Below are 18,802 nucleotides of genomic sequence, written 5' to 3'. Positions count from 1 at the left end.
GTTTCCAAAATTGAACTGCCAAAATTCCTAATAAGGAATGTGTAGGTATAAGACTCTATGATTCCAAATTCTTATACTAATAATAATAAATCTCAAAATCTGAATCACAATATGTCAAAATAAGCATTGGTGTAAACTGTAAAATATGTTAAAAGAAAAAAAGGTTTAATAGTTTTCACACAAAAAAAACATAAACGTAGGGGCGTCGAGCGAGTAAAAGCGATGCAACACGCTTTATGTAAGTATAGCCTATAATAATAATCATATCAGAACTGCCTAATTCCTGTGCATGAAAATAAATTACATCTGAGCATATTCATGGTTGAATGGTTCCACTATACGCGAGTGGAGAACTACAAGGTTCTAAGTGTTTGTCCTTGGAGAAACAAAAGTAACAATGAGGCAGCTTAGAATACTACTTCATTGTTGGGTTTGTTTTTTCAAGGACGAACACTTAGAACCTTGTAGTATTAGGCTCGCGTATAGTGACACCATCAAAGAGATTGAAGACAGTGTCCAGCGCCCAGCGAGAGAGGCACCGTCCAATCTCTTTGGACACCATGGTGTTGTGTGATAAAGGCTGGTCTCTATTGATTAAAATGAAGATTTCTGGGATTGTTTCAAATTTAGAAGAGAATGCAGCATCGTTTTTTAATTTTTGCAAGCCAGTTATGAGGTCTATGGATGCTTTTATTTCATTTTGTAAGTTCACATAAGAGCATGACGTATTTCCAGTGAAATATTCATAATATGTATTAACTCTGATTTATGGTTGTGGCCGTATTATAATAGTGGGCACATAGTACAGGCCGGATTGACACAGATGATTATTATAATAAATTATTTAAGGGGTGAAAATAACTACATTATAAACCTCCAAATATTATGAAAAATATAGTATTTTTGGCAGACAATATAATTTTATAATTAACACAACATGTACGTACATATATCAAAGTTATAGTGCAAATACTTTTCCTATAATACGGTAGTACTGATTTTGTGTCGTGTGAGTAAAAACAAGAATATAGGACATTTTCATTTTTCACATTCGTCTAATTCATTAATTTTATTTATTATTTAGCAAAATAAAGATTGATTTGGCCATATGAATCTGGCAACCCTAAAGATGAGTGAAACGAAATAATATTTTGTAATGAGTTATTATTTTATAATATCACACGACAAACTTGCGTAATATTTATTTAAAAATAAATTTATATTTTATTTGCCTTGAATTATTAATAATTTATTCATTCCATAAATGTATTGTCTATGAATACGGCATGTGAATTTTGAGTGAAAGAGTATCAAATCAAATTCACTCTGGTCGATCCGGTAACAGAGTATGCAGTAATGTGATAAAGTTTAAATTATTATATGTTTATATGTTATAAATGCCTGCAATACTCTAGTTATTGTCCATCAGGATGGCTACAGGAAGCACGGGCAGTTCATTTCCTAGATGGCAACTGGCAATTTTACTAGGAACACCTATTGCCATCGGGCTAGGTTATCTCTACCTAAAAAATCGCCATGAAGATTCGAATAAAAATAAGTTGGCGGAGGTCGCATCGAAGAAAACGATTTCTCTCGATAACGACGAACCGTCGAAACCGGAAAGTCCTCTCGAGCGAGCGACTAAATTAAAGGTGGCAGGGAACAGAGCGTTTCATGTCGGCAAATACGACGAGGCCATAACACTGTACAATGAAGCGATTGAAGCTTGCCCTCACGACCATCCCGCCGATCTCGCTACTTACTATCAAAATCGTTCTGCGTGCTACGAGAAGAGGGAGATGTGGGAAAACGTAAAAGAGGATTGCACGCAAGCCCTTCTATTAAATGAGAAATATGTTCGTGCATTTCTTAGGCGGTCCAGGGCAGCTGAAAAGAGTCACGATTTGGTTCTCGCTCTCGAAGATGTGACGGCTGCGTGCATTCTCGAGGGCTTCCAAGTGCAGAGTTCCCTGGTGATGGCCGATAGAGTGCTGAAAGCTCTCGGTAAACAGCATGCCAAAGAAGCCATGTCGACTAAAGAACCGATGATGCCCTCTAAACATTTTGTCAAAACCTATTTTTCGTCATTCTCGCAAGATCCGGTCATAACCGGTTTCGCATCCAAAGAAAAGAGAGACACTGGAATTTTTAAAGCTAAATCTGATTTTGAAAACCAAACCTTCGATACTATAGTGGAGTCGTGCACGGAAGAAATCGAATCGACGGATTCTAAGCCTGAATATAAATATGCGGCGCTCGTTTTGAGGGCGACATTTTATTTATTGCTCGGTCAACACGAAGACGCGCTGAAAGACTTCAGCCAAGTCATATCTGATGACAGTGCCCCCGTCAAATTCAGAGTCAACGCGCTGATCAAAAGAGCGTCATTGTACATGCAAATTGAAAATGCCGATCAGTGCCAGGTCGATTTTGAATTGGCCTCTTCGCTGGATCCGAATAACTGCGATGTTCACCACCATCGCGGGCAAGCCTATCTACTGACAGGAAAAGTGTTCGAAGCCAGCGAAGAATTTACAAAGGCCGTAGAATTGAATCCAGATTTTGCCGTCGCCTCTATTCAAAAATGTTATGCCCAATATACCATAGTAAAGTTTATGAAACGAACTGATAATCTGCCGAGTGTTTTCGAATCTTTCGAGAGTGCCATAAAGAAATTTAACAAATGCCCCGAAGCCTACATTTTATACGCCGAGGTCCTTAGCGATCAGAATGATTTCAGCAGGGCTGACGAATTATTTGACAAAGCCATAGAAATAGACCAACAGAATGCTAATATTCTCGTACACAGGGGAATTCTGCATCTTAAAAAATCTGGAGATGTCGAAAAAGCTGTAAAAATGATAACCACTGCGATTAGTATCGATAATAAATGTCTGTTTGCCTACGAGACATTGGGCACAATTGAAGTGCAAAGGTAACATATTATGTAATCCCAATCGCTCATACTTATGCTGTTTGTAAATCTGCAATTTTTATTTTTATATATATTAATAACCATGTCCTTGCTTTTTCATATAAAGTGGTTAGTAATTTTGAACAATTACAAACACCCAGGATTTGCGAAAAACACATAAATATTATGTCCTGACCGGAACCCTCGGGTGGAACGCACTGCACCACGAGAGCCGCCTGTAAATGTCCAATTAGAGTGCTTTATGTGAATATCAAAAGCATTTTAGATCTCCGAATTGTCATGCTTTTCCAAAACATAACCCATTCTACTCGGATATTGATTATTATTAATAATTGCAGTCCACAGACACTACATCTCAAATCTTGGGATCCGTGAGTCTTCTGCATTGATAATTTACATAGAATAACTTTAAATTCATACTTTTAATAAGTGGAGCGAGTGGCTGACATCCATTTCTCGTAAAAAATAAAATCTGTTAATACAAACCTCTACTCTGTGGAGGCCATATGATCCTATTAGGATCGGACATGGTTGGAAAAAAAAAAACTTTATATTCATACTTTTTTAAGTATCATTAACCTAGTTTCAATTAATATTACGTAAAATTTTGGATGTTTGTTGTAATTATTTATTCATCTTCATTTTTATCACCAATATTGATTAACAGGATGATAAATTTTTACTCTATTGATGCCTTTGTGATAATTATTTATCGCTTGATTAGATTACAATAGTGTTTTTTTTTATCAATGATGTTGAAGACAATTTTATCCGAAGGCTCCTATGCTCAATCACATGCACACACGATTTTCTGACACACACATGATGGGTCTCCCCTACCACGAAACATACAGCAAATTTGTAAATAATAAACGAGAAGAGCGAATAAAAATACTGTTAGTGACACTGTACTCCCAGTGTTTACATTTATTAAAATAAATCACCGTTCTGTTTAATCTAAAACATAAAATGTTTAAATAAAAGCAGTATACAAAAAAAAAATATTCATACCTACCTGCAAATGCAGAATATGGATAATTTTAAATGGAATTTTTCCATTTTCAACATCTTTGTGCTTTAATAATATTTGAAAATATCAGTAATTAATGATATATGACACCTATTAATGTCGGTGAAATGGTGATAGCCAGGGAACTCAGAAATAATGGGAACTGAAATACATAACGGGTAAGGCGATAGCAGGTAACCGACTCGAGTAAGGAAGAATCCGGGTTACACTTACACACGTGTCAATAATACGTTTTAGGTCGAATACTGAAAACTGCTCTCGGTTTATGCATTTACGCTCATTTAATGTTGGTGTATTACACACACCATTGCACGTGCATAATGCGTGCTTCATTTTCGTAGGACACTCACATATTCAAAATCCTGCTTCACCCACCACGCGGCGTATTGAATATGGCCTATCGGTATTCTATTTATTATCTGTTCTGTGGTGATGGCATTGGTTTGTGTGCATTTACTTTGTTAAACAACTGAAAACACAATTAAATGTATGTGCTGACAGTATCTTAATGTCAACGCGCGCACCACTTGTACAAGGTTATATATTTTTTTGATCCGAATTTCCCAGAAACACAACAAGACACAGTGAACGGATTATAAAGATTCAACCCTTCCGACGTTATAACTTATACCTATGTATTCATAGATTCCCACAGAAATTTTATAATTCCCTCTTTCTTTGGTCATTGGTTTTTATGTTTATTTTTTCTTTTAGGGAGAATTTGAAGAAGGCTGTAACACTGTTTGAAAAGGCCATAACATTAACAAAAACGGAACTGGAGATGACACACCTGTTCGCTTTGAGGGATGCGGCCTTCGCACAGCTAAAGGTGTCAGAGAGATGGGGCCTAAATCTCTCCACCATCACCCCTTGAAGCATTTTTTTTAAAGTAGATTGTTGCTAATATTGACATAGTCATTTGAGGTTTATAAAATTCAAGCTTGATTCAAAAATGTTCAATTCTTTTGGGAAGTAATGTTATTATAATATCTATATATTTCTGCTTATATTATTATGATAATGCATGAGATTATTAAATAATATTACTTTTGACTATCTTCAGTGTGACTGAGATATTTTGCACGCCTTTCCGTGGGTACCGAGAGTATCAGTGCACGAAGATGTATATATTCAACCTACCGTTTTCCGTACGTCTGAAGTATTTCTTATTCCCATTTGATGCAAGTGCATGGTGATTATACGCCATTTTTTTATAATCCTTTTTTTAACCGGTGTAGTGAACGGAGGCCTCGTAGGCCTTTCGGCACCTTTTTTCCTTGAAACATTCCCTCCACAGCATTTGCCTCCGGGGAGCCAATTGAAAAGAATTCACCGGTCACCCGTAGTGGATGTATAAGAATGTAAATTTTGTCTGTGTATGTACTTATGTAATATTTATTCATGGAATTATTCTTATTTAATAAGATGTACTAAACATTAGTCGGGAACTTGTTTTATTAATGCCAGTCATGATGTTCCGGCTTGTCTTTTTTTTATTTTGTACAATCAACACATTTTCCATTATCTATTAACTACATAATTGTACGTACAGATTTGGACATATTATATCTTAGTTTCTGTTATCTAACCCTATGTATTATTATGAAGGTCAACAGATGAACCAAATTCTATTTATATATTTTCATTTCTTTAAAAACCTGCTTCCAATTTAATGTTTTATGACGTTTGTGAGAAAATATCTACATATATATAAATATTGAATATTTAGTTTATTTTAACTTGTATTGCACATTATCTACTAGCAAATCTTTATTGGTAGTGGCAATTTATTCTTGCATACTTGAGTCATGTGCAAATGTCGAGATTGTATTCGTAATAATTATTGAACCTTTGTAAAGACTTTTGTTATTATTAGAACAAATACAGTTACGCATTTTATTGATTCTCTCGTTTTATTTGTTTCATGTGCCAATCTAGGTTTCAAATAAAATATACAGTGAACCCCGGAACATGCCCAGAATTCACATTTTATCGCTATTCAAATGTGGTTTCTGCAGTCCCGTTTCATTTTGTCATCGGACAACATAAACATTAACTTTTTGATGTTCGCTTGGAATTGGCTGTTTTCGATCAGTACGGGATCGACCAAGAGAACAGCCCGTATTACACGTAGGAAATCATTAAAATTATTTTCAATATGAATAATTATTAAACTACTTTCCACAAGATCTCGGCGATAACAGGAAGTCACATGTTGAAGATTTATGTGTTGTCATTTTTTGAGAAAACAAATCCGGTGAAATTAGGTTTTTAGTTTAATTAATTTTTATAACAATTCTATTCTCAGTCCAATTATTATTCGATAATTAACAATAGAAAAATAAATTCAAATAATTTTACCTCTTAATTATTATTATTATGTTAGGTTAATTAATACTGGTTAATTATTGAGTTTGGAAGGAAATAAATCATTTAGCTATAGTTGCATCTTTTGCCGAGTTAACAATATTATATTTGAAATTGTACTGTTTTTTCATCACTTAAATATTCAGTCACATTAAAAACAATAATTTCTTGTGCTTGTCTTTGTAAAAGTTTTTTGTAATACCCCGATCGGGGTATTCACTGTAAAACTAAATATACTATTGTATCGTGTAAAACTGACTTTACACACTTACTCTATGCGCACAAAAGTAAGTGTGCTTCTGCGCAGGTCCATGCTTAAGCATTTAGTACATAATTCCCGGTTTCCCATTTTTACTTCCCACAATTTACGTCTGAAATTTTCAATTAAAATTAAAATTATAAGATAAAAAGAACTTTTTATATACCTACCACGTTTTTAAATTTTCTCTTGAATCATATAAACTTGACAATTCTATGTACTAATAAAAACTTTTTATTTTACTTGATAGAAATACTGAATAAATATTATAGAATACAGAAATTTCATATTGATTTCCATAGTAACGCATGTATATATTAATAATTTAGTTGCTAGGACCCCCTTAGCAACCAATAATGGTGTACTGGACACAAGAAAAAATTTGTACCTGACAAACAAGAAAACGAGCTAATAAAAATGTGGTAAAATACAATTTATTTGCGCATTCAATTCAATGCATGATATCACTGAACTGAGTTCTAGAAGCCTGTGTGTGTTCTATTTATAGATATAATGACTGCAGTGCAGTAGATGATTGTTTAAGATTGTTTTGCATTATTATTTCAAACAAAAATTCGGTCCGAAATATTCTCGAATAAGTACACTAACGTGCCAATCGAACATCTGAAGCAGAATCTCCTTTCCCACCAATATTTTCTATCCTGAGGTCGAAATATGGCAGCCCCTGTCAACATTATTTCTTGCATTTCTGTCTTATGAGCCGGCTCGCAAGATAATTTTTGCCCCACACCCCTGATAGAGGGAGATACAGTATCGATCCACAAAGATGCCTTGGGATTCTTCTAAAATTCTAATAAAGGCATAGAGACTAAAACTTAGAATAGAATAAACACACCATTGACTGGAAATTAGGTTGCTTTTATTAAGGGCCCACATGCCCAACGTAGGTCAAAATGGAGATTTTATGCTATTTTCAAAGCATTAGCATGAACATTCCTTAAACGTTGTAGATAATCTATTTATATAATTTTGAAGCTTTATTATCCTTTATATTTATTTTAAACATTTGATGACTGCATAAAGTATATTTCGTCTCTGTTCTGGCAGAACACACTAACTGGAGAATACAAGTTTTGAGTAATTTGGAAGTTGTTAAAATGGTCTATCATGTGAGTTTATTAAGTAATCGTAAAAAGGATGACTTTAAAATAAACACTGTTTATTTATTAAGAAGGTTTCCAGACGGTAAAGTTTGAAATAAGGAACATTTTGGTATAACTAACTCAATATGTCATTTTTTCGAATTAGTGTCTTCTGCCAGAACAGTGACGATTTATTACATAAAATAGTATTCTTTTAAACCTCTAGATCTAATGTTTTAGAATACAGTCATATTTCAGTACATGCATGGGCAGTGGTGTTAAGATTTTTTAGGTTTATTAATTTTTAAAACCATTAGTAAAATTAATGTTAAAAATACAAAAATTAGTAAAAAATGTCAAAATATCCATAAAGGAGGAGTCGAAACGGCGATGTATTTAGACGATCAGTTTAGTTATCTGTTCAGTCTCAGTTGACAGTTTAGTTGGGAAACAGCAATGTATATTTACGTATTTTTTATCCACTAAAATGAATAATATTTTTATAATAACTTTCTAAACATATCGGTTAGTATTAATAATACAGTACCTATATCTGAAGAAATAATATTTCAATCAAAATTAAAAAAGTATTATGAAAAATACGGCAACATAATAATTTACACGTCAATTTAACTGGCGACTCTAAAAATGGATACGATAACTGATGGAAAATCCATCCTGTCTCATCTCTGTTTCGATTTCAGTCGGCCGCTCGGCCGGCGACTGATCGAACAGCAACATGCAACAAGGTAACATTTTGAACAGATATTGACCACAACTTGGTCATTATGTAACAATAATAACTTATTAACATTGTTATAATTATTATTATTATGCAAATGATTATGTAATGTTACAAAAAAAAATTAAGAGCATGATGCATATTATCATTTGTGTCCATAAAAGCGCGTTGACACGGTCCAAGTACACTTGGACCGAGTACCATCCAAGCAACAACTTCATACTAATTATTCCTATCCAAGTTACTCGGACCGCGTCCTACTTATCCAAGTTAGCTTGGATAGGAATAATTAGTATGAAGATGTCTCATATGAGTGCACTTGGATGGCACCAAGTGTACTTGGACCTTGTTAACACAGCTTAAAAGAAAAAAAATCATTCCTCAAAAATTTACTTAATGAACGTTATGTGTTAATCAGGCCAGTGTATACTACTTACAATGTTTTAAATCGATTAGCTGCAGATAAATCATTCCTTGTGAACTGAATAAAACAAGACATTTGTGTTTTTCACTAATTTGTAATTCTCTGCCAAATATTAACAAAGTCGAATATCATATTTCATTTTTGTTTAAATAGTAAATTAAAATAAGATAATGTTAAATAGATTTATCCATAGGTGGTGGCTCTCCAAACTCGGCATCATTTAAATATCATAACCGACAAGGTGTCTTTTGCCGATGCATTCACCGATGTAGAACCAGCAGAGGACTTCAATCGCTACCAGGCTGTTCAATGATGCTTCCTTCACGGTAAGTTCCTTCCACTTGCCTGACTTGGCACTGCTGAGGAGCTTTCCTATACCAGCTTTGATTTGAGGAATGTCAGCCGGGGTGGGTGGTGCCAATTCTACTTTTGCATACCGCATGAACACCGCGAACTTGGGGCGAGCCTGGGCCGCCAAGCCTGTAAAAATATGAAATCCATCACTTTGATGTTTGTTCAACATAAAAACAGAACTGGAATTATTACGCATGCGCTATATCTCGGTTGCTAATTAATGTTGTGTTATATACGGTGATATATTCTACATTGCCTTTGAAATTTGTTTAAAATATTTCATGTAATCAATGAAATTTGACTTGCAGGCATGTAATACGACAACTGTGACTTGACGCGCAGTGTGGTGACGCTAGTGTCGCAATGTTAGTATTAATCGTTGTTAGTGTTATTTGACTCGAATGATTCACTGTTGAATCGACAAAAAAAAATGACCACAACTTAATTCAATTTAACTTACAAGTTATGGCTCCCATTTATCAATTAACTTTTAATTATTATTCAGCATACAATTGAACAAAAAGAATTGCCACATGAGAATGTGGCATAATTTGTAGGGAATAATGTAAGCCAGGCGAGGATGAAGATGCTTTCATTGACTGTCTTTGGTTCCATAATATGATTTGGTACTGTTCGGTTATGATTAATACAGCAGAAAACACATTTTGAAAATACCCGATATACTGGATTATTTGTTAGTTTGGGTTAGGTTAGGTTTGGTTAGGTTAACCTAACAAATAATCCAGTATATCGGGTATTTTCAAAATGTGTTTTCCGCTGTATTCCTCATAACCGAACAGTACCTATGATTTTTATTAATTTTGACCATAATTCTACAATTTTTCATTTTATTTCAGGCAGTTTATTTTTCATGTTGTGTTATATTGTAAAAGTTATACATGATAAATTCAGATATCGTCTGCCCAACTTGCAAACCGCTTATCTACATTTTAGCAAAATATTCAGGAGAGCATAAAAACTAAATAAATTCAATTTTAAGTAATACTGTCCAATGAATTTCACATATGTTATCAATTTTTATTGATTTGACAATATTTTTAACCGTACCTCCTAAAGTTTCAGATATGAATTATTCTCTTTCTCCTGCCAACATGGAGTTTGCGAGTTAAGCTGACGATATGTACTTACATAAATTGAACTGCAGTTGAAAAACAAAGTTCATTATCTTATATTTTAAGTCAATTAATGATTTATTTGTTCACTTCACATTTTTGCACCAATTCGGTTTGTTTTTAAATAATAGGTAAGTATGTATGTTTTTGATGTGTTATGAATAATAAATAAAGGGTGACACATTCTTAAATCTTGTGAATTGTTCATGGTTAAAGTAGAAATAGTCAAAATGAAGAAGACAATCCAATCCGCATTATTAAATGTCAGTTGCGTTTTATAATAATAGCATGCATGCTACTTTGGTACAAGTCAGGTGGAAACTGTGCTAATGATAAGCATCTGATCGCATCCGTTTATACCAAACACTTACACTTACAAATTTAGTGAAAATATATTTTCATGAACAAAAATCATAAGTTTAGTATGGCACACGAATCTAAACCGCATACGGTTTCAGTCCATGGATGGCCTCTAAGCCAACCTAACAAATAATCCAGTATATCGGCCATTTTCAAAATGTGTTTGCCGCTGGCTTCCCCATAACCGAATTGCACCGTTAGTTTTTTTGAAAATCCTTTTATTTATTATTTGTTAGTTTGGGTTAGTTTAGGTTAGGTTATCCTAACAAATAATCCAGTATATCGGCTATTTTCAAAATGTGTTTGCCGCTGTATCCAGGATAACCGTATAAGTTTAATCAACATGTCAGTTACAAATAAAACTTCGACCCAATTTTCACACATTAACAATATCTATTGATTTACAAAAAAGTATAAAATAGAAACTTTATAATTTATGTAAATACATCTTTCTTTTTATACCTAATTTAGGTACATTTTTTGGCGTGGTGAACCTAAAACATTTAATGTGTAAGCTTAAGTATAAATCTCACGTCACAATAACTCTTCACGTCTTCTTTAAACTGTATAAATATCACATGTCCATGAAAAATAATTAAAAAATAAGTATCCCCATGACCAATAAAATATAATAAATGACAATAGCAATGGGTGAAGTGAACCTTTCCAATGACTTACTTACATGACAATATTAAATATGAAAAATAGGTTTTCAGTGGTCAAGAATTATTACCAAAATCTGGAAATAAGATAAAGTGCACAAAACAGGAAGGTTATGTAATTTCGTGTCAAACACTTTGTAAAGAGACTATCGATTGTAGATATTTAGTTTTGTAGAAAAAAAAACGTACCATTGAGCAGCGCGGGAATTTTCGCAGTAATTGAAGCCATTCTGGTCGATGGGGCTACTTATAATTTGATAAAATTCGAAATTATCAAACCCTACCACCGCCTTCCAAATTCTGGATTGCTGAAAATTTAATGACAAGATAGAAGCAAAGTTGCCGAGAGTAAAATTATTTTATTTTGTCACAAAAAACCTCTATAAAATATTTTTTTTAGTTTTTATTGCTTCCAGCACGCTTACGGTAGAATTATTAAAAAATCGTTTTAATTAATTAATTAATTAAATTTTAAAATATCAAGTAGGTACCTACCTATTCGAAAAACTTATTTTCACTTTTTAGCGCTATTTTTAGGGCTCTTGATTTGTTTAGTTATACCTGCCTCATCGTCGCCTTTCTTGTTATAATAAGAATGTGGCTTTATAATATTGTACCTATTCATTTTCGTATTAATTATCTCTAACTTCAAGTCGTTTTTTAATACATTTTATCACATTTAATCTTTCACGTGTGCCGTACGTCAAATCGTTTTACTACGTTCGTCACAAATGAACGTTCGCAATTTCTCTCGCCAATTTATTACGGACCTTATGGACATGTAAAAAATATTCGAATGTTTGTGGAGAATCAAATCGGCGGCATATGAAAATAAAAATATACGCGATGTGGCGTATGCAAAAATAATTATTTTCTTCAAAGAGAGAGGATTTCCGGACTTTGTAGTAAAAAAATTCAAAGCCTTAGGGGTTCTTTTCGGAAACAGTTAAAAAAAAGTAGAGGAAAGTCGACGTAGCGGTAGCGGAAGTAGGTATATGAGCCATCATTGTGGTCGATCTGCTGCTCTTCGCGAAGGCACAAGAGGTTCCAACGCAAACATGTCATATATGGATTAGGAGTCGGGGATATTGAGGATGAATCTGTAATCAAATGATGAACTACTGTTCATTATTCAATATTTTTTTAAATCATTGAAATAGTTTTGACGTAATTCACGAATTAAGGGTAGATGACCAAAACACCGTCGATAGTCTTTAACCCAGACTTTTTGTTTTGACTTAAACTTATACTTGTGCCTGCAGAAGCTCAGCTAGTATAATATTTCTTCTTTGTATATCCATTTATAGTGTACAAATGAAGTGTGTACAGAAATGCCTTCTTGTATAAAAGTAAACTATAAAGTAAACGTAAAGTAAACATACTTGGCAGACTCGCGATGGATACTGTTTTTTTGCAATCGGTGGAATCGCCTTCAGAATATGTCTGGACATTATTCCAGATAATCTATTATTGCCGGTGAATTCATTTGATTCGGGATTCGGAGAATCCGAACTGTCTCCAAGAGTCTTCAACTCTCGCCAACTGTCTCCAATTGTCTGCAACTATCTCCAACTGTCTCCAACTGTCTCCAACTCTCTTCAACTGTCTCAAAATGTTTCCAACTGTCTTCAAGTGTCTCCAACTCTCGCCAACTGTCTCTAACTGTCTCCAACTGTCTAAAACTGTCTCTATCTGTCTCTGGTGGCTGTATGGCTGAAAATATTAAATTAATTACGGCCCGGAAAAAAACGGAAATTTCCGGGTCCAGTATGATAAGGAATATAAAAGGAATAAGAACTTGTTCACGCATTATATGTTGGTTATGTTGTGTGCGGAAGGATTTGATTGAATTGTTTTATCTCAAGAATGGTTTGTTTACGAAACTGTGTTTGAACCAGTGTTGCCATATTTTGAAAGTGGAATTATAGTACAGTGTAGAGGTGAGTTGGAAATACTGTCACCAGTTTGTGTACTCAAGTTTCGGATGAAACTACCCATACTCAGTATGTGTGGCCCAATAAACTTATTCCAAAAAACTTGTGATGATATCATCGCGAGTCGCTGGCTAGTTGGTAAACTTTCAATACTATTGACATTAAATGCGCGCGAGCGAGGTAGCACTCAAATACAACTATATTTTAATTTATTAGCGTATGCATGCAAATGACATCATCTTATGTGTGAACAAATAGGTCATAAATTTTCTGTAGCAGCATATTATTCCCTCGGAAATGTGGCGAGGTGACTGAGGTGACGCAGTTTACAATAAAAAAAAATCATTGTTATTCATTTTTGTTAACAAGAATATTGTAACCTAACAGAAAAATAACTCATAAATTTAAAATGGTGTTTAAAATTTTATAATTAATGGGACTTTTCGAGAAGCGGAGCTCAGCGTATTTTTAGCGATTCTATTGAAGAATTCATACACAGTCTGAGTTCCCTGAGCCGATACGTATTTCAAATACTAAAATATGGAGTTGGTTTTAGTTTCACTTGAGTACGAAACTTTTGTCGCATACGCACGCCAAACAGTCTATATAGTATTCCAAATACTAGTAAGTATTTTGGAACAAGTTTCTATACTAAGTATTTTTTATACTGGTAGTAAGTATACTTAGTCTTAAAAATCGACCAGTTTTCGCATCTCTAGTACAGTGCCTTCAAAATTATAGTATTTCGGCAAAAAATATATTACGCGTTGAGTGACCAATAATTTTCTGCATTTTCAAACCTAGTGCACCGAGTATGCTAAATCATTACTCAAATAATATCGGCTGTGCTACCCGCTTGGTCTAGAGCAGTGTTTCCCAATGTGTGGTACGCGTATCCTCTAGGGTACGGGAAGAGTTTGGTGGGGGTACGCGCTGCACCAGGCTATGGCTGCGCCTGGTGCAACAAGCATTAATAGGTTTATCGCATGAGGAAGAAGAGCTATTGTTGGAATTATTAGCTTCAGATGGATTCTTGCAAAATAAATATAAGAAGTGTACTTAAACATCATTTAGGTTGCAAATGCAACATGTGTATCCAGTTTTAACAGAGAAATTCCTGAAATACATCTTGCCTTTTCCAACTTCATGGTGTGGACCCGCATCTCAGATTAAAATTAATAACCAGCGAACCGAATTACAATAATCTGTCGTTTCAACATAAACAATTTCATCCTTCTCATTGATTATAATGAATGTTATTTTTTATAATATAACTTTTATTCATGTTTTATTATGAATGAATTTATTTTTCGTTTATTATTATTTTGTTTATGTACCTACTACAAAAGGAAAATATAAATATATTTTGATTGTTATTAAAGTACTTATATGCATTTTTCTTTGACGGGGGGTACTCAGTGTTACGAAAATTATAGAAGGGGTACACAAATGTCGAAAGTTTGGGGAACACTGGTCTAGAGAGCTACAATATTTATGCCGAATTCCACGGAAAAAATGTTCTTTTGATTTACATCACCACCGACTGTAGTGGGTGTAGTCGTTATTTTCGCCAAATGTTTATCGTAGATTTTTGGTTTTGTAATATTGAGGTTCCAAAATATTAATTGAAAATGGACAAAAAAAGTATTATTGCATTTAACTTATACACAACCTACTAACACTACTAACCTACACAACACAGCCTAATAGGTATCTCGTTTATCGGTCTTTTGTCTATTGCACTCGGTGTACTACACCATGGCCCCCACATTCTGAAACGGGCCCTCAGGCTAGGGTATTTGACGGGCCCCCTATCCACCGCTTAGATTAAAGACAGTGTTAAACACTACATTAACGTTTTTCAAATTGTGTTTTAGTGCAAATTGAGGGTAGGTACTTATACAGTGAATTATTGGCGATTTTCAAAACATATACTTTAAGCATCTACTGGAGCTGTCGAGTTTAATTATATAATTTAAAATGTTCATGGTCATGAAGTATAATAGCGCCGCAGGCGACTTTTTTTTTACTATTAAAGCTAATTTATGATATGTGTTTATCTCACTTATCTGGTCAACGCGACACGCCGGACCCCCAGGCTAGAGCCCTGTCAGCCCTCCCCAGCCATGACCTACTCTCTGTACACTCTGGAATTCGGGTAGACACCGAGAATTTTTTGACAGTTCATTGGGGAACGGGTTTCTAAAAAAACCCGACATTAGTGTTTCGAAATTTTTGTGTTATGGAACGTTTACATCTGACACTTATACCGTTATACTTATTTTATGTGTCGGACATAAAATTTCATTTACTGTTTACACCTGCATGGATCTGACATAAAATTCTGGTATACTTCTCGTTGAAATAAAGTCTCGACACTTTATTCAATGGCAACATTGGAATAAATATATGCGGTGTTTACATATGATATTGTAATTTATTCGGACACTTATTTTGTATACTTCTCAAAAACGTTATGTCAGTTGTCAATATGGGAATGTTAAAAAAGAAAGCAGCGAGTGTTATTATTTTAAGTCTTTTGGCAACAAAAAGGAGGAAAAAATGGTCTAGATGGGTGCGGGAATGGATTCAGCGACGAGAAGAACTAGGTGCCTTCCGTTTAATGTCAGAGTTTAAAATCGAAGATCCAACTCAATTTGTGAACTCTAGTTTGCAAGATTGGACCTTTTGCCAAAAAACAAGACACACAATTCAGAAATGCGTAGAAGAACGATTAACAGTAACATTGCGATATCTAGCACTTGATCGTCATTACATATTCAATATAATATTATCGTACCTAATACGAGTGCAGGTGTGGGCCAAAATGAATTAGGTAATACCATTTGAAGCGCATTTTTTCTTCACAGAGTGCATCAGAATTAATCGTATGTGCCGAGAACAAGCGATATTTTATTTTCGAACAAAATCCATAGAACACGGCACATCCGATTTATTTCTCATTGTCTATGATTTTTGACAGATCGCTACAGTACATTTATTAACGTAAACGTTGGGCATACATTCATGGTTTACCTATGATTATTGATTGTCCGTTGTTTTAGAAATATACATATGCAATTCACTAGGTACCTGTCAAACTACGAATATTGTGTCAGGTACTTGACATAAAAGTAGACGGTGGTCCAACTTCGGTGATATATCGCTCGAAGTTCGAACTTGTCGAATACGCGGTGTTTACATTTGCGTATATAAGTAGATTGAATAAGTGGTAGGTGAGAGTCGACACACGCAAAATAAGTGGCAGATACAAATATACTTACTGTTTACACTTAAGTGAATATGATGTCATACATAAATATGACGATATTAGTGTCAAATGTAAACGTACCATTAGAAATTAAAATCTAAGAAATTTTTCTAAAAAGGGTGCTGGAAATCATTTTTTTGCCGTGTTATAGGTCTAAGCCCAAGGTATAGTTTATTGGCTTTAAATTTCAATGGGTAAAATCATTCTGATGATTTTCATATTTTGGGGGGTGCCAGGGCCCCTTGCCCCCCACCCCTGGGTGCGCCACTTGTAGAAATAATTTAAAAGTTGAGACATGGTGAACTTTTTTTTTGTAATTTTGATTTCCTAAGCTCAAATTTTATATGAATGCCGTCACTTTGTCGTTTTAAATCAGTGAATGCATTAGTGGTCCTTGCATTGATTTATTCACTCATTTTTTTAAAATTTCAACCAAATAGACAAGTTTAACAACAAAATTATCGTTTCTAAACAAATTTGCCTCAAATTTCAACATTATGATTAATTTGACCCTTTTATTTCATTTTTTACTAGATAGCCATTGCGCTTCACAATAGTATAGAAGTGGGGGATTAAAAAAAATAATCTCCATATTTGCAGACAGGTTTGCAAACAACCTTTTATAGGACTGTTTTTTTGTGTAGGTTGTTTATGACTAGCGGCCGTTTTATAAACTATGCATTTGCAAACTGCAAACCTGTGGCTACATTAATTGTGTTAAACTTTTCGCGCCTCCCTTTGCAACACACACACACACTCTTACTAAAACCGTTGAATTGTTGTACGCTCCAGCAGTAGCGCATCCAGGATTTATTATTGGGGGGGGGCAAGTAGGAGGGTTAAATATAGTTTTCATGCAAATGAAAAAAAACCATTTAGTAGGATTTGAAAATTTTATTTACAGAACAAAATCAAGTTTTCTTTTATTTTTACAAAGCTCTTGAATTATTTCGGCCGTGGTTACTTTAATACATTGGACGCTAAAGACGCGCCCAGCGCGTAACGATTAAGGTGATCATTCGATATAATTAGCATGTTATTTAAATGTGGTAATTAAAAAGGAATTATCTAGTCAGCAGTCAATGTGTTTTAATCTCTTTGTGTATATAAAGTAAGGCCAGTCCATTTAATCTTGACTACGTCATGGTTTGTCACCTTATGTATGTCACCATGTAGGTACACCATAATATATAATGTTTGTTTTATGCATATTTTTAAAAGGCGTAAGGTTAATAATGATCTTTCACTGAAGCATGTTGTGACGGGAAGTGTTTCACATATTTTAAAAGATGTTGGGGTAAATCGTTTTGTCGCATTTTGATATGGCATCAACAGCATTTCTGCATGGAGTGCCTGCATTTATTTTGATTTATCGAACTTTTTATACCATAATTTCAATTCGGCATTTAAATTGCAAGATTTGTAGAAGGCATATCACGGTCATAAAATTCGCACAAATTCTTGCAATGCACTTTCGGTTGGAGCATCTTTTCCGTTTGGTAGAAGAGTTATAAACTGCTTCAGTACTTCGCGATGTCGCATGAAACGTTCATTGGGCTGATTTAATATTAATTGTTCAATAAATGGAACAAAGATAGTTCTTCTGAAATACTCTTCTACTGAATCAGCTGGAACATTACACCTCAGTGTTTGTTTCGATGTAGTTCGCCGCTTTTTTATTTCAACATTAAAGTTATTGGCTTTTGCAAACGCTTCATCGCAATTGCCAAATTCAAACTATGTGATGCACAATGAACATATAAAACTTGTGGATATATACGGCGGATATTTGAGATTGGACACCATTAAAATTCCCGGTCATTGGTATGGCACCGTCGGACCCTTATCCATGTAAATATGACAAATCGATTCCATAATTATGGAAACTCTCCAATATTTTGTCAGATAAGCTTTCTCCTGCGGTGCTTGTTACATGAACAAATTGAATGAATTGTTCACAAATTTATTTTTTAATTAATTGTTATTTTCATCGTCTATGTATCTAATACACAAAGAAAATTGTTGCGTTGTCAAAATGTCACAAGTTTCGTCGGCAAGGATTGAAAAACATTTTTATTAAATTGGAGGCATAGTGGCGGTAACCGTTGAGCGTGTCACCAGCGACTGGCGGACACTGGCGGATTGGAAGTGACTAACAGCAACCATGTTGGACATGTGCGCCTAGCATGCTAAACCCATTGATATATACTAGTATATCAATGGCTAAA

General features: G+C 34.3%; 2 protein-coding genes across 2 annotated transcripts; one reads left to right on the top strand and one right to left on the bottom strand.

The window, feature by feature from the left end:
- Positions 1 to 1,323: 1,323 nt before the first annotated feature.
- On the top strand, positions 1,324 to 5,868 carry Tom70 (translocase of outer membrane 70). Its single transcript, XM_085959027.1, has 2 exons — positions 1,324 to 2,935; positions 4,680 to 5,868. Exons 1-2 carry the CDS (start codon positions 1,431 to 1,433, stop codon positions 4,837 to 4,839), a joined length of 1,665 nt encoding a protein of 554 aa, XP_085815153.1. The 5' UTR covers positions 1,324 to 1,430; the 3' UTR covers positions 4,840 to 5,868.
- Positions 5,869 to 8,934: 3,066 nt separating this feature from the next.
- On the bottom strand, positions 8,935 to 11,696 carry ATPsynG (ATP synthase, subunit G). Its single transcript, XM_085956922.1, has 2 exons — positions 11,559 to 11,696; positions 8,935 to 9,340 (listed from the first exon to the last, which is right to left on the bottom strand). The coding sequence occupies exons 1-2, from the start codon at positions 11,596 to 11,598 to the stop codon at positions 9,081 to 9,083; spliced, it is 300 nt and encodes a 99-aa protein (XP_085813048.1). The 5' UTR covers positions 11,599 to 11,696; the 3' UTR covers positions 8,935 to 9,080.
- Positions 11,697 to 18,802: the final 7,106 nt, after the last annotated feature.

This window comes from Rhyacophila brunnea, unplaced genomic scaffold, assembly GCF_057557595.1.
Source record: "Rhyacophila brunnea isolate RB1 unplaced genomic scaffold, BYU_Rbru_1.0 scaffold_11, whole genome shotgun sequence".
Taxonomy (NCBI): Eukaryota; Metazoa; Arthropoda; class Insecta; order Trichoptera; family Rhyacophilidae; genus Rhyacophila; species Rhyacophila brunnea.
This window is presented reverse-complemented; position numbering and strand designations above follow the sequence as displayed.

What these genes read in the sequence shown, in the direction of transcription:
- ATPsynG (XM_085956922.1), bottom strand. Translation starts at nt 11,598, where the DNA reads ATGGCTTCAATTACTGCGAAAATTCCCGCGCTGCTCAATG. An exon ending in AATTCCCGCGCTGCTCAATG is followed by an intron (nt 9,341 to 11,558) that starts GTACGTTTTTTT and finishes ATATTTTTACAG; the next exon opens with GCTTGGCGGCCCAGGCTCGC.
- Tom70 (XM_085959027.1), top strand. Translation starts at nt 1,431, where the DNA reads ATGGCTACAGGAAGCACGGGCAGTTCATTTCCTAGATGGCAACTGGCA. An exon ending in GGCACAATTGAAGTGCAAAG is followed by an intron (nt 2,936 to 4,679) that starts GTAACATATTAT and finishes TTTTTCTTTTAG; the next exon opens with GGAGAATTTGAAGAAGGCTG.